The 15095-nt window shown below is 40.4% G+C and overlaps 1 protein-coding gene across 1 annotated transcript in view; it reads right to left on the bottom strand.

The window, feature by feature from the left end:
- The window catches only part of DNAH5 (dynein axonemal heavy chain 5), a 324549-nt gene that overhangs the window by 116452 nt on the left and 193002 nt on the right, over positions 1-15095 (bottom strand). The window contains exons 43-47 of the mRNA XM_043887792.1: positions 14655-14896; positions 12236-12412; positions 11585-11786; positions 10234-10376; positions 9138-9272 (exon numbers count right to left, since the gene is read on the bottom strand). Of these exons, the coding sequence (XP_043743727.1) occupies positions 9138-9272; positions 10234-10376; positions 11585-11786; positions 12236-12412; positions 14655-14896 (899 nt within the window). The remainder of the gene's footprint in view (positions 1-9137; positions 9273-10233; positions 10377-11584; positions 11787-12235; positions 12413-14654; positions 14897-15095) is intronic.

Here is a 15095-nt window from a genome sequence, read left to right as displayed (position 1 = left end):
CCCATTTTGAACTTGAATAAGAAAATCACTTGAATTTGCTTTTAGTCTAACATCATATCCCTACTCTAAAATAAATATAAAATAAAGCAATAAGTCATTAGCAAAAAAACATAAAGTGAGAAGTGTGCATTAAAATGATGTATAACATAACCACGTTTATTTTAAAATGTATTCCAATATTAAATGGCAAATTTCAACAATGCAAAAACTGCAATTACTTTTGCACCAACTTAATATCTTGAAGGATTGTTACTGTCATTTTAACTGGTTTGTTCTTCATCATAAAATAAGGAAACTATTTTTTGGATAAAGTGGAGAATGCATTTTACCTCAATATACCTCCAGTTTCTCTTATATTTATACATTATCTTTATTTATTAAGATTTTTTTATATGCACCACTTTTAAAGTCTTTATTGAATCTGATGCAATACTGCTTCTGTTCTATGTCTTATGTTTTTTGGCCCCAAGGCATCTGTGATTTTAAGCTCCCCGGCCAGGGATCAAACCCACACTCCCTGCATTGGAAGGAAAAGTCTTAACCACTGGACCAGCAGGGAAGTCCCCGTGTCTTAACTTTAACATGACTTAAATCATGAATCAGTGGGAAAAAAATGAGATCCTTAAGACTGAGCTTCTACAGCACGAGAACCGTGAAGCCCTTTCTGTTTTCTCTGCTTACTGAGCACATACATTTTGAACAACTGATTGATTTCCAAACTACACTGTATTTCCATGCAAACGGTAATGCTGTAGTCAGTAGTCTGGGGTTCTTCCCCCGTGTTCCCATCACCCCTTCCAACACCGTTCCATCAGTTTTAATGCTCCTTTCCACATTGCTAGGGCATTTTTGTTATAGAGCAGAGTGCAGTTCCCTCCTGTACCACCCAAGCTTAGAATGTAGGAAAGAGAGGGTTAGGCCCCCACTTTCCGAGGGGAGAGGAGTGATTTAGTGTGACTGCATCTGCCCCACAGCAGACTGTGTCAGGCTACAGATACCAGTTTGGAGGAGCAAATGGCAGCCCACTCCAGTGTTCTTGCCTGGAGAATCCCATGGACAGAGGAGCCTGAAGGGCTACAGTCCATGGGGTCGCAAAGGGTCAGACACAACTGAAGTGACTGAGCAGGCACAGATGCCAGTGGGCAGACTTCTGAATGAAGAGACAGCGGCCTTCACATCATGGCAGCCTGTGGAGCTCAGAGCACAGATCTGAGAAGCCTCTTGGAAGTAGCCCTGATTAGCTTTTTTTTTTTTGGTTGCACTGGGTCTTCATGGTGAGCGGGCTCTTCGTTGCAACTGGCAGGCTTTTTCTAGTTGTAGAGTGCGGGCTCTAGAGCACGGGGTCAGTAGTTAGAGCACACGGGCTTAGTTGCCCCAGAGAATATGGGATCTTAGTTCCCAACCAGGGATTGCACCTGTGTCCCCTGCATCGGAAGGGGGATTCCTCATCACTGGACTGATCACCAGGGAAGTCCCCTAGTTTAGTTTTGGCTGTGATTACAAGGAGACTCTGAGCAGGGCTGGACCCTTTGTATAATGGGGGTTGGGATAGTGTCATCAACGTAGACACCAAAAGACAAAACTAAATCTGTAGGAATAAACAGAAGCATCTCTGTTGAGAACAAATGTACAGATATCCATGTGGAAAGGGGAGATGGGATGAGTTGGGAGATTGGGACTGACATATATACACTACTATATATAAAATGGACAGCTAATGAGAACCTACTATATAGCACAGAGAACTCTACTCAGTGCTGTGTGGTGACCTAAACGGGAAGGAAATCCAATAAAGAAGGATGTATGTGTGTTAGTCACTCAGTCATGTCCAACTCTTTGTGAGCCCTGGACTGAAACCCACCAGGCTCCTCTGTCCATGAAATTCTCCTTGGACAAAGGAGCCTGATGGACTACAGTGGGTGGGTTACCACGCCTTCCTCCAGGGGATCTTCCTGACCCAGGGATCGAACCCAAGTATCTTACATCTCCTGCATTGGCAGGTGGGTTCTTCACCACTAGCGCCACCTAGGAAGCCCCTCCAACATGGTTAAGTTCTAGTATAATTTAAATATTGCTTTTTACTGTACCTCCTCCTCTCTAGACAATGATATGCTCTAAATTAGTTACTTGCTTTTCTCATATGAATGAATGAATGGCACAACCTTGTAAATTACCCACCCTGCCCCAAGTCAGGCCTGGAAACTTCTTTATAAGTTATATACAATGTCTACATTGTATGATTTACAAATTTGTCTAGACTCTGCTGCCCAGAAAGTGAAGAGGAACTAAAAAGCCTCTTGATGAAAGTGAAAGAGGAGAGTGAAAAAGTTGGCTTAAAGCTCAACATTCAGAAAACTAAAATCATGGCATCTGGTCCTATCACCTCATGGGAAATAGATGGGAAGACAGTGGAAACAGTGTCAAACTTTATTTTTTGGGGCTCCAAACTCACTGCAGATGGTGACTGCAGCCATGAAATTAAAAGACACTTACTCCTTGGAAGGAAAGTTATGACCAACCTAGATAGCATATTAAAAAGCAGAGACACCTTACTTATAGTTTCCTTTGTAGTGCAAAAGCTTTTAAGTTTCATTAGGTCCCATTTGTTTAGTTTTGCTTTTATTTCCAATATTCTGGGAGGTGGGTCATAGAGGATCTTGCTGTGATTTATGTCGGAGAGTGTTTTGCCTATGTTCTCCTCTAGGAGTTTTATAGTTTCTGGTCTTACATTTAGATCTTTAATCCATTTTGAGTTTATTTTTGTGTATGGTGTTAGAAAGTGTTCTAGTTTCATTCTTTTACAAGTGGTTGACCAGTTTTCCCAGCACCACTTGTTAAAGAGGTTGTCTTTTTTCCATTGTATATCCTTGCCTCCTTTGTCAAAGATAAGGTGTCCATAGGTTCGTGGATTTATCTCTGGGCTTTCTATTCTGTTCCATTGATCTATATTTCTGTCTTTGTGCCAGTACCATACTGTCTTGATGACTGTGGCTTTGTAGTAGAGTCTGAAGTCAGGCAGGTTGATTCCTCCAGTTCCATTCTTCTTTCTCAAGATTACTTTGGCTATTCGAGGTTTTTTGTATTTCCATACAAATTGTGAAATTACTTGTTCTAGTTCTGTGAAAAATACCGTTGGTAGCTTGATAGGGATTGCATTGAATCTATAGACTGCTTTGGGTAGAATAGCCATTTTGACAATATTGATTCTTCCAATCCATGAACACGGTATGTTTCTCCATCTGTTTGTGTCCTCTTTGATTTCTTTCATCAGTGTTTTATAGTTTTCTATGTATAGGTCTTTTGTTTCTTTAGGTAGGTATACTCCTAAGTATTTTATTCTTTTTGTTGCAATGGTGAATGGTATTGTTTCCTTAATTTCTCTTTCTGTTTTTTCATTGTTAGTATATAGGAATGCAAGGGATTTCTGTGTGTTAATTTTATATCCTGCAACTTTACTATATTCATTGATTAGCTCTAGTAATTTTCTGGTAGAGTCTTTAGGGTTTTCTATATAGAGGATCATGTCATCTGCAAACAGTGAGAGTTTTACTTCTTCTTTTCCTATCTGGATTCCTTTTACTTCTTTTTCTGCTCTGATTGCTGTGGCCAGAACTTCCAACACTATGTTGAATAGTAGTGGTGAGAGTGGGCACCCTTGTCCTCAGATTGGGAGAAAATAATAGCAAATGAAGAAACAGACAAAGGATTAATCTCAAAAATATACAAGCAACTCCTGAAGCTCAATTCCAGAAAAATAAATGACCCAATCAAAAAATGGGCCAAAGAACTAAACAGACATTTCTCCAAAGAAGACATACAGATGGCTAACAAACACATGAAAAGATGCTCAACATCACTCATAATTAGAGAAATGCAAATCAAAACCACAATGAGGTACCATTACACACCAGTCAGGATGGCTGCTATCCAAAAGTCTACAAGCAATAAATGCTGGAGAGGGTGTGGAGAAAAGGGAACCCTCTTACACTGTTGGTGGGAATGCAAACTAGTACAGCCACTATGGAAAACAGTGTGGAGATTTCTTAAAAAACTGGAAATAGAACTGCCATATGACCCAGCAATCCCACTTCTGGGCATACACACTGAGGAAACCAGATCTGAAAGAGACACGTGCACCCCAATGTTCATCGCAGCACTGTTTATAATAGCCAGGACATGGAAGCAACCTAGATGCCCATCAGCAGATGAATGGATAAGGAAGCTGTGGTACATATATACCATGGAATATTACTCAGCCATTAAAAAGAATTCATTTGAACCAGTCCTAATGAGATGGATGAAGCTGGAGCCCATTATACAGAGTGAAGTAAGCCAGAAAGATAAAGAACATTACAGCATACTAACACATATATATGGAATTTAGAAAGGTGATAACGATAACCCTATATGCAAAACAGAAAAAGAGACACAGAAATACAGAACAGACTTTTGAACTCTGTGGGAGAAGGTGAGGGTGGGATGTTGCGAAAGAACAGCATGTATACTATCTATGGTGAAACAGATCACCAGCCCAGGTGGGATGCACGAGACAAGTGCTCCGGCCTGGTGCACTGGGAAGACCCAGAGGAATCGGGTGGAGAGGGAGGTGGGAGTGGGGATCGGGATTGGGAATACATGTAAATCCATGGCTGATTCAAAGAATAAAAAAAAAATAAAAAAAAAAAAAGCAGAGACATTACTTTGCCAACAAAGGTCCATCTGGTCAAGGCTATGGTTTTTCCAGTGGTCATGTATGGATGTAAGAGTTGGACTGTGAAGAAAGCTGAGCACCGAAAAATTGATGCTTTTGAACTGTGGTGTTGGAGAAGACTCTTGAGAGTCCCTTGGACTGCAAGGAGATCCAACCAGCCCATCCTGAAGGAGATCAGTCCTGGGTATTCATTGGAAGGACTGATGCTGAAGCTGAAACTCCAGTACTTTGGCCACCTCATGCGAAGAGTTGACTCATTGGAAAAGACTCTGATGCTTGGAGGGATTGGGGGCAGGAAGAGAAGAGGACGACAGAGGATGAGATGGCTGGATGGCATCACCGACTCGATAGGCATGAGTTTGAGTAAACTCTGGGAGCTGGTGATGGACAGGGAGGCCTGGCGTGCTGCGATTCATGGGGTCGCAAAGAGTCAGACACGACTGAGCGACTGAACTGAACTGAACTGCTGTCTCTCCAAAGAAATCAGTTACTGAACATATTAGCAATATTGTGCCATCCACCTAATTCCTGGTCTCCTTAAACTACTGTCCCACTTCATCCATCCTTCTGGTGATAAAAAAAGCCCTGTCCCGTTAATAAAATCAAATGGGTAAATTCACTTAATTGAATATTGTCTGTCTCACCCACTAAAATACAAGAAGGGCAGGCACCTTATTTATCTTATTCATCACTGCCTCCTTGGTGTCTAGAAAGGTGTCTGGTATGACATATTTATCAGTAAATATTTGAAACATAGCTCAATAAAGACAAGAAACTCAGGAGTCATCTTTAACTTTCCTCTCTCTCTTATCCCTCTCCTCCAACAATATCCACTCAACCAAAAACAAGTCCTGTCCGTTCTGCTTCTCAGCCCCAGTTTGAATGCATCCTATAACCTCCTCCTCTCGAGTCTCTCTGAATACAGCCCTATCTCTCCCATCAGCAGCCAGAATGAACTTTCTAAGTGGTGATTTAATCCTGCTCAGTATCCCCATGATTCCTTAATAGTGGCTTACGAGGAACACCATGATGCTCCCTGCTCACTTCTCTAGACTCATTTCTAAACACTCCTTTTCAGTCTTTGTTCCTGCCCATCATGGTCTTCATTCATTCATATTCAGTTAACCAAAAAAACACATACCATAAAATAACGCTCCTCTCAGACTTATTTACAGTGCCCATTAAGAGATTCTTATTTACATCCCTAAAGTAGCCATTCATGTGCCAAAAAAAAAAAAAAAAAAAAACACACCTCTCAGAATTAGTATTGCTGTTGTCTAGTCTCTAAGCCGTGTCTGATTTTGTGCGACCCCACGGACTGTAGCCCGCCAGGCTCCTCTGTCCATGGTATTTCCCAGGCAAGAATACTGGAGTGGGTTGCCGTTTCCTTCTCTGGGGGATCTTCCTGACCCAGGGATCAAACCTGAATCTCCTGCATTAGCAGGTGAATTCTTTACCAGTGAGTGCCCAGGAAAACCCCAAGATTAGTATTAGCCAAACATAGTTTGTGAAGTATTGACTTAGATGGATGATCACCCATAAAAATCACTTCTATCAACCCGGCTTATTGGTAAAAGTTGAAATCTCTAGCAAGGGCCTGGACTATGGGCTGTATGCTGTTCTCTAAGAATAGACAACAACTTGACTCTGAAATAGCAGAATGATAGTCATGATGACATCACCTTAAGCCATCAGTGGCACCAAAACAAAGATTCTGACCTTGTAGTCTGTCCAGCTCACACACTCGTGGAATGCTTGGGTGAACCCCAGTTGGATAGTGCCATGTTAGACATAAAAACCAGACGGTTAGTCATCCACAGACTTAGGCATGGAGTTGAGGAAAGCCTTTCTAAGCAACATGTGGGGTCTTCCCAGACCAGGGATTCCCCTGCATGGTGACTCAGCTGGTAAAGAATCCACCCACAATGTGGGAGACCTGGGTTTGATCCCTGGGTTGGGAAGGTCCCCTGGAGAAGGGAATGGCAACCCACTCCAGTGTTCTGGCCTGGAAAATTCCATGGACTATATAGTCCATGGGGTTGCAAAGAGTCAGACACAACTGAGCAACTTTCACTTTCACTTTTCCCTGCATAGCAAGGCACACTCCTAACCACTGAAGCACCAGAAGCCCTACAATTCTCATTTTTAAAAACCAAAACTTAATGCTATGTCAGCATTTGTAAGATGGTTGCTGCATTCAAAACACTTTAAGATTATTTTTTAAAGGAACAAATCTTTTCAGAAATTCTGTCAAGAAATTTTCACTTTCTTATTTTCTGTATTATTCACATTTTTAAAGATATGTGTGAACTGCTTTCAAAAATAAGAAAAAAATAATATCTATTGAGGGGGAAAAAAAAGAATCATCTCTCTTAAAAGACTAACTGAATTCCTTAGCTAAAAATACGGTGACCACGTAATTTTTGTTCAAACTTCATACTTTGGTTAGTGAGGCAGATGCTATTCATTATTTATCTGAGACAACAGAAGTTAACTGGACAATCCGTGGCAAAAACAGGACATAGAGTCTGTCCTCCTACTGATAAAACATGTGAAAGTGATACTATGGTAAAAACAAAGGAAGCTCAGATGAAAACAATCTGTCCAGCAACAGACATGCGTCCCTGATGTATGTGCCATCGTGGTAACACGAGAGGGATGAACAATATCTATTTTCTCATCTACAATTTCAATTTGGTTTGGAACCAAGTAAATGAGAGACAAATGCTCAGCTCCATCACCCCTTGTTTAGCATGAATGGCTGAAAACTATCACGAGAAAGTTAATTACAGCAGTTGGGCTCATTGAAAGCTTTCTAAAACCAATGAGTCTAGCTTACTAGAAAGCCCTGATGCTTAGCAGTCAAAACAGGCACTAAACAGAGCAGATGATCCCGTGATGCCTCTGAACAGAAAAATAAACAGTGAAGCGCTGAGACCCCCTTCTTACTGAAGGGTAGGAAGGATCTGGGTTAAAGGTTATTAGCTGTAAATCCAACAATGGAACTCCTAGAGAATAGATGCTAATGCTTTGAAAATCTGCTTTATTATTCTTCTGATAATTATACCTCAATATGGTACTGCTTCTAGAAATTTATTACATGGTTTATGAATTTTATATTGATAAACAGGATGTTTTCTAGATTGCCTTTTTCCAGGAAATGAATAAGTATTTCATGTTCAGTTCAGTTCAGTTGCTCAGTCATGTCCGACTCTGCGACCCCCATGAATCGCAGCATACCAGGCCTCCTTGTCCATCACCAACTCCCAGAGTTTACTCAAACTCATGTCCATCGAGGCGGTGATGCCATCCAGCCATCTCACGCTCTGTCGTCCCCTTCTCCTCCTGCCCCCAATCCCTCCCAGCATCAGGGTCTTTTTCAATGAGTCAACACTTCGCATGAGATGGCCAAAGTATTGGAGTTTCAGCTTCAGCATCAGTCCCTCCAATAAACACCCAGGACTGATCTCATTTAGGATGGACTGGTTGGATCTCCTTGCAGTCCAAGTTATAGAGATATAAAACACAGGTCTTTACCACCTGAGAGGGGTAAATATTACCAAGAAAGATACCAGCTCAGTCATGTCTGACTCAGTGTGACCCCATGGACTTTGTAGCCCACCAGACTCCGCTGTCCATGCAATTTCCCAGGCAAGAATACTGGAGTAGGTTGCCATTTCCGTCCCCAGGGGATCTTTCCGACCCAGGGATTGAACCTGTGTCTCTTGAGTCTCCCACATTGGTAGGTGGATTCTTTAACACTAGTGCCACCTGGGAAGCCCCAATACTGCCAAGAGTTACTGGTAAAAATATGTGCCAATTCCTTGCCATATACTAAGGAATGTGGCTAGCCTTTGTCCTGGTCCTTGGGTGGGAGTCTAAATTCGTGCAATTTCCTGAATAAAAAGGATGCCTTTGTTATTCATGGTGGGTCTTTCAGACCACTTATGCCAGAAAGACTAACCATAGGATTAGAGTGTTAGGGCTTTAAACCATGTGATACCAGCTGATCTCCCAGGGGGAAGGGGCTTGGAGATTGACTTCAATCACGCAGCCAGTTGATGATGCCTGGAGAGTAAATACATCCTGTGACAAAGAAGGTTCACATTTGAGACCCTCCCAAACCTTTCCCTATGCATCTCTTCTTTTGTCAGATCCCAATTCATATCTTTTATAATAAAACCACAATGATAAGCATAGCATTTTCCTGAATTCTGAGAGTCATTCTAGTGAATTATCAAAACTAAGGGGTCACAGCAACTCTTCCATCTGAATAATAGAGATACTGGAAGACATAGTAGAGGATTCACAATGGCTATGAAACTGCAGGTGAAGTTCAGTGGGTACATCAGAACAGTCGTGAGATTTAAGCCTCCAAAGCTCATCACAAACCTGGGCTCAGTTAGCAGCACCCAAGAGCCAGTACCTGAAACATCAGTGGGGTGGTTGCAGAAGAAAAGTTCAGACTCTTGATCACGTGGCCTTCAGGATCATATTTTGACATAAATCCTTTGATTATGACTGTCTTGGCTGTTCCTTGTTCACCAATTAACAGCACAGCCTACCACAGAAGTTGAGAAAGAAATAAAAGAAATACAATAAGATGATTGTCATGGGCTCAACTGTGGATATGAGGATGCCCTAACTCCCAGTACCTCAGAAGGTGACTGTGTCTGGAGATAGGGTCTTGAAAAAGATGATTATGCTAAAATGAGGCCATTAAGGTGGGCTCTTGTTCAGTCTAAAGGGTACCCTTAGAGGAAGCAGACATTGTGAGGCACAGAGAAGCAACAGACATGCACACACAGAGACCGCGGGAGGACACAGTGAGAAGACAGCCACCCAGAAGCCAAGGAGAGAGAGGCCCCCAGAAAAAACCAGCCAACACCTTCATCCTGAACTTCAAGCCTCCAGAACTGTGCAGAAACAAATGTGCGCTGATTAAGCCTCCACGGCTGTGGTGTTTTGTTACGGCAGCCCTGGCAAAATACTACAAAAACTAAAAGAGAAGGATTTCTCTTTGGAGAAACAAGTCAAAACTCACATTCTCTCTCTCTCTCTCTCTCTCTCTATATATATATATATATATATATGAGAAAAAAATTAATTATGAATTAAAGCTATTCAACTCTAATATTGTTGCATGCATGCTCAGTCATCTCCGACTCTTTGCAACCCCATGGACTGTAGCCCACCGGGCTCCTCTGTCCATGGAATTTTCCAGGCAAGAATATGGGAGTAGGTTGCCATTTCCTTCTCCAGGGGATCTTCCATCTCAGGGATCCAACACAAGTCTCTTGCATCTCCTGCATTGGCAGGTGACTTCCTTACCACTGAGTCACCTGGAAAGTCCCTAATATTGTTATTGAGAAATAATAAAAGAAGTAGTATACTAATTTGGGTAATATTTTTATTTATTGTAAACAGCGATACAAAGCACTCTAAAATGAATGCAAGATGCTCCATGTTTTCAAGTGACATTTCTCAATGTGTCATTTTAAATAAAACCGAAAGTGCCATACCTTGCCCTGTTTAGCAATGGTTTTAATTAGGAAGTCGGTTCTCACGTTGTCAACATTTGGCACCAGGATGGAGCCATATTCTGGGGTGGTGTTAGATGGATAGACATATTCCTCAGTACACGTGTTCCAGTGCATCCATTTGCCTGAGGTGAACAGAGAACATTTACATCTTCATATTCCTATTAATAATTTAATTCCTAATTATAAAGAGCAGACATTTTTGACATCTCATGAAGCCATCTTCCAAAAGCCCCTCAAAAAATAAAAATCATTACATTCAGACATCTAAGTATTTAAGTATGTGTTCAACTGAGTCAAAAACCCTAAAGTAGCTATTCAAAAGTGGGAATAGTAAGAATTATCTTGGAATTTTCTTTTTAAATATGTTCTTGCTGTTCAGTTAATAAGTCGTGTCTGACTCTTCAACCCCATGGACTGCAGCACGCCAGGCTTCCCTGTCCATCACCATCTTCCGGAGCTTGCCCAAACTCATGTCCATCAAGTCGGTGATGCCATTTAGCCATCTCATCCTCTGTCGTCCCCTTCTCCTCCTGCCTTCAATCCTTCCCTGTTGGGGATGTTTCGGGGTCTTTTCCAATGAGTCAGCTCTTTGCATCAGGTGGCCAAAGTATTGGAGCTTCAGCATCAGTTCTTTCAGTGAGTGCTCATGACTGATTTCCTTTAGGATTGACTGGTTTGATATCCCTCTTTGGTATCCAATGGATGCTCAAGAGGTTTTTAATAACATAAAGTGTGTGTAAAAATCAGGACAGTGATAGCAGTATGTATCTAAAATCATTTTTCATTACATACTTTTCTAACTGTAAAACCAAAATAAAACATTCTAGGATGCCATATAAAATATTGCATATAAATGTAGTACATATATGTGTATATACGTACTTTATAAATATGTAGGCACATAAATAAACAATGTATATTTATGAATATTCACACCTATTTGATAAAAATATACTTCACACTTTGTAATTTTTACAAAAGTTGCTGATTACATCAAATGAATAGCTGAAATGCATCTGATTTGGGGATTTTTTTAATTTGTTTTTAACTCATTAAAAGTTCAACACACAATATATTTAGCAACAAGAAAATGTGCATCTGGAACCCAACTGAAATAAATATATGAAAAAGAAATCATGGGCTTTCTTTCCAAACACACATGAACATTTCCATTTCAATTTTACAGCAAACAGTTTTGATTACCATTTGGAAATACAGACCGATAAATAGGTAGGTAGAGAGCTAGAAGGTAAACATTAGACATTTGGGGCGGGGGGCGGGGAGGGGAAAGGCCCCACATGTGATGGACGGATAGAAGCCCAGGACTCACCATCCGAGCCAACGTAATAGTCAAACATGGAGTCGTCAGGCCCCGCGAGGGGCGGCAGGTCCAGGGCCAGCATCTCCCGGGAGCGCAGCCAGTGCTCCACGCGGCGCCGGCCGTCGGGTTCCAGCACCGCCCCCACGCTCCACATCAGCGAGAAGATGTACAGTCTTTCCAGGTGCTCCGCCGTGACCTCCCCGCCTTGCTCCTGCGCACGCAAGAAACTTTCCTTTTAATTACTTCATTCTCAAACCAAGACTTGGCTTTGATATCTCAATGAAAATTTAAGTAAAGATCTAAAAGGGATAACAGCTCCCCCCCCCCAAAAAAAAAAGAAAAAAACGAGGAAAAGATGAATAAAACCGGAGAACAAATTCAGAACTGAGGTCTGGGAATATAAAGCAAGTTTCTGAAATAAATTTAGAATTCTTTGAGATGACTGTGAACCTGCCCCTAAGTGATCAATACAAACTGTGGCTTGCTTTGTTTAAAAAAAAAAAAGAAATGAAAACACACACACACAGCATTAATATGTGAAGTCCATGATTGAAACCTTCCCCTCCCACTATGGCTCTAAGAATCAATTTCAATTCTTGCACTCTGCAAAGTGTGGCTCAGCTAGCAAGGGAGAAATTTCTAGAAAATTGAGGGATTTACCTTGGGAGGGATGAGGCCCTGGAGCATGTTGAGGCTTTGCAGGACCACAAAGGCCTCCAGCATCTCCATCTGATGCTCTAAGCTCTGAATACTGAAGCGATACAGGTCTGGAAACGACTTGGTGTACAGCTGACGAAGAATTTCAGCTTCTTGAGGCGAACGTTTTTTAAGAAAAGCCTGTTAGTGTTCAGATGAATGCATTCATTAAATTTATTAGCACACCAGAAAAACGATCCAGTTGAGGTACAAGAGTTTTTTAATATCAGTTAACAATAATAATACCTAATGATTATATTGCACTTGTAATGCACCAGGCCTTGATATAAATTCTTTCATGTGTGACCTCATTTAATGTCAAAACAATTCTATGAGATAGGGATGGTTATTATCCTTCTACAGATAAGGAAACTAAGGCCCAAGAAGTTTAAGTAACGTGCCCAGGATCCCATAGCTTATAGGTTTCAAGGCCATCCCCAACCCAGGGATCAAACCCACTGTGTTGCAGGTGGATTCTTTACCAATGAGCCACCTGGTAAGTCCAAGTCATTTGGAAAAAAATGGTCCCAGAGTCTGATTCTAGTATCTGTAAGTTCAACTACACTACACCTAAGCTCAGGTCTTGAAGTCAAAATAAAGGGAAAAGTCTTAGGCTTTTGGTTAAAATATGCTCAGAGAAAATGAGGAAGCATATACATGGAAATAATTTAGAAAAAGAAAGGAATAAAAGATAAAGGAAAGCCATTCTGGGATTATTCAAAATGGGAGACAAAGATATATCACAATTTTACTTCTTCTAATCTAATTAATAACCAATGTAGAAAAAATATCAAGGAATACTCAGGAAAATGGAGAATTTAGTCATTTGGGAAAGCCAGTATTAGGAAATTGCATGTGATTCATAACAAAATACCACTTAACACATAACAATATTTTCTTCAGATGAGGAAATTTCCCTTGGCATCAAGAAACCAGGTCATTCTTAGAGACTCTGAACAGAAGCAATAAAACGGTGATTCTCAGTTATCCATAATTTCATGAATTCAACATGATTGCACAATGACAAAAACAAAACATAGCACTTCCAAGTTGATGGAAGCAGAAAATATCATACACAGGGCCAAGTAACCAGCGTGACTCACAGAGGTTCATGGAGTCTCATGAACACAACTTCTCCATTTTCAGCCCTTCAGTGACTCTCGCAGAGCCGCCCTGCCCTCCTCTGAACATTTCCAGTCAGATTTTTATGAGTCCTGCTTCTTGCTAACCATTTGTAAGCAAATTAGCTTACAAATTGATATAAAGGTCTTATTCGCCCTCAACGTGGACAGAATACAATAGAAACTTATTTCATAAATAGCAAACTGTAAATATTCATTAGCTAACAGTGTAAAAATGTTTTCTAAATGCCGTTGTAAATTTGAAGTATTTGGGGGAAAATCACAAATTCATTTTCACTTGGAGCTTGCTGTATCCCTGGTTACCAAGCCTGACTCCACTGTGGTATTTTTTAAAAAACATTTAGAACACCTCTCTCCCCAGAGATTCCGGTTTGATAGATTGAGGTGTGACACAGTTATCTGTATTTTAAAGAAATGCCATTGGTGATTATTCTTGGAAAGCCAGAGTTGAGAACTCTTGTTCTGAATTCTCCTTGAAGGGTGGATAATTTAATTGTGAAATCTGAAATTTTCAGAAGCATTTTTAGTGACATATCCAACTGTACATCAGAATCATTTTTCTTTACAACTCCCTAATTTGAAATATGTATTCATAAGTTTTTAATCAAAATTATCTCCAAAAAACTTATTCAAGTGAAAATAATAATTTGACCAATAGTGTCAAAAAAGATTGTACTGACAGCTCATCTAATAAGCAGTCTCCCTTACATTATGGTATTTATTTAGTAAAGTATGTGAGTATGCAAAGCATTCAATTACACTCTTACCATAATCGATATACTCTAACATATACTGGTAGTAATAAAATAATATACCTTATGAGGAATTAAACAGAGATTATCTGAAATATTATTTCCAGGTGCAAACTTAAAACTAACATTATTACTATTGAATCTCATAAAAATTCTTTATATGCAATTTTAATAAATTATCTCCTTCAAGTTAATATTCTAAGATGGTTGCTTAAATTTTCCTTATTCATTTACAGTATGTAGGATTATTGATTCACCTAGGCCTTGCAATGATTCCTCAACCCGAACTGAAGAACCCTGAGCACTGAAGAAATCTTTAAGGGACAACCAGGGCTGAAGGTCGCAAGAGCATTCAAGGATCTCCCACAAACATCAGCATTAAAATGCAATTACACCAGGAAGTCTGCAGGAAAATCAGTGCACACTCTAAAGGAAGGCTCAAGGACCTATTTCCCTCTTTAATTATACCAAAAATGATTCCAATCCTACCTCAAGAATAGGGCTCCAGTCAAGGATAGAAGAACTCATGAAAACCATCCCATTTCTTGAGACGGTAGCAGGCGAAGCGTTGTCAATGTTATGAGGTTCAAAAACAATCTTGCAGTTTGGAGCCATGGGAATCCGATCACCGTTGGCAAGGGTTAGTGTTTTGTTATCATCCAAAACGGAATTCAGGTTTTCAATCCAGATGGCATCTACTGGACCATCAAGAACTATCCAGATATGCTCCCCTAAAACATCCCACCAAGGGCAAGGGAAAGAACATACAGACACATATATGCATATATACATAACTACTATGCTTGAAGAAATATTATAACAATGCAATTTTCATTAATTTTTTTTTATTAGTTGGAGGCTAATTACTTCACAACATTTCAGTGGGTTTTGTCATACATTGATATGAATAAGCCATAGATTTACACGTAT

Source organism: Cervus elaphus, chromosome 25 (assembly GCF_910594005.1).
Source record: "Cervus elaphus chromosome 25, mCerEla1.1, whole genome shotgun sequence".
Classification (NCBI taxonomy): domain Eukaryota; kingdom Metazoa; phylum Chordata; class Mammalia; order Artiodactyla; family Cervidae; genus Cervus; species Cervus elaphus.
This window is presented reverse-complemented; position numbering and strand designations above follow the sequence as displayed.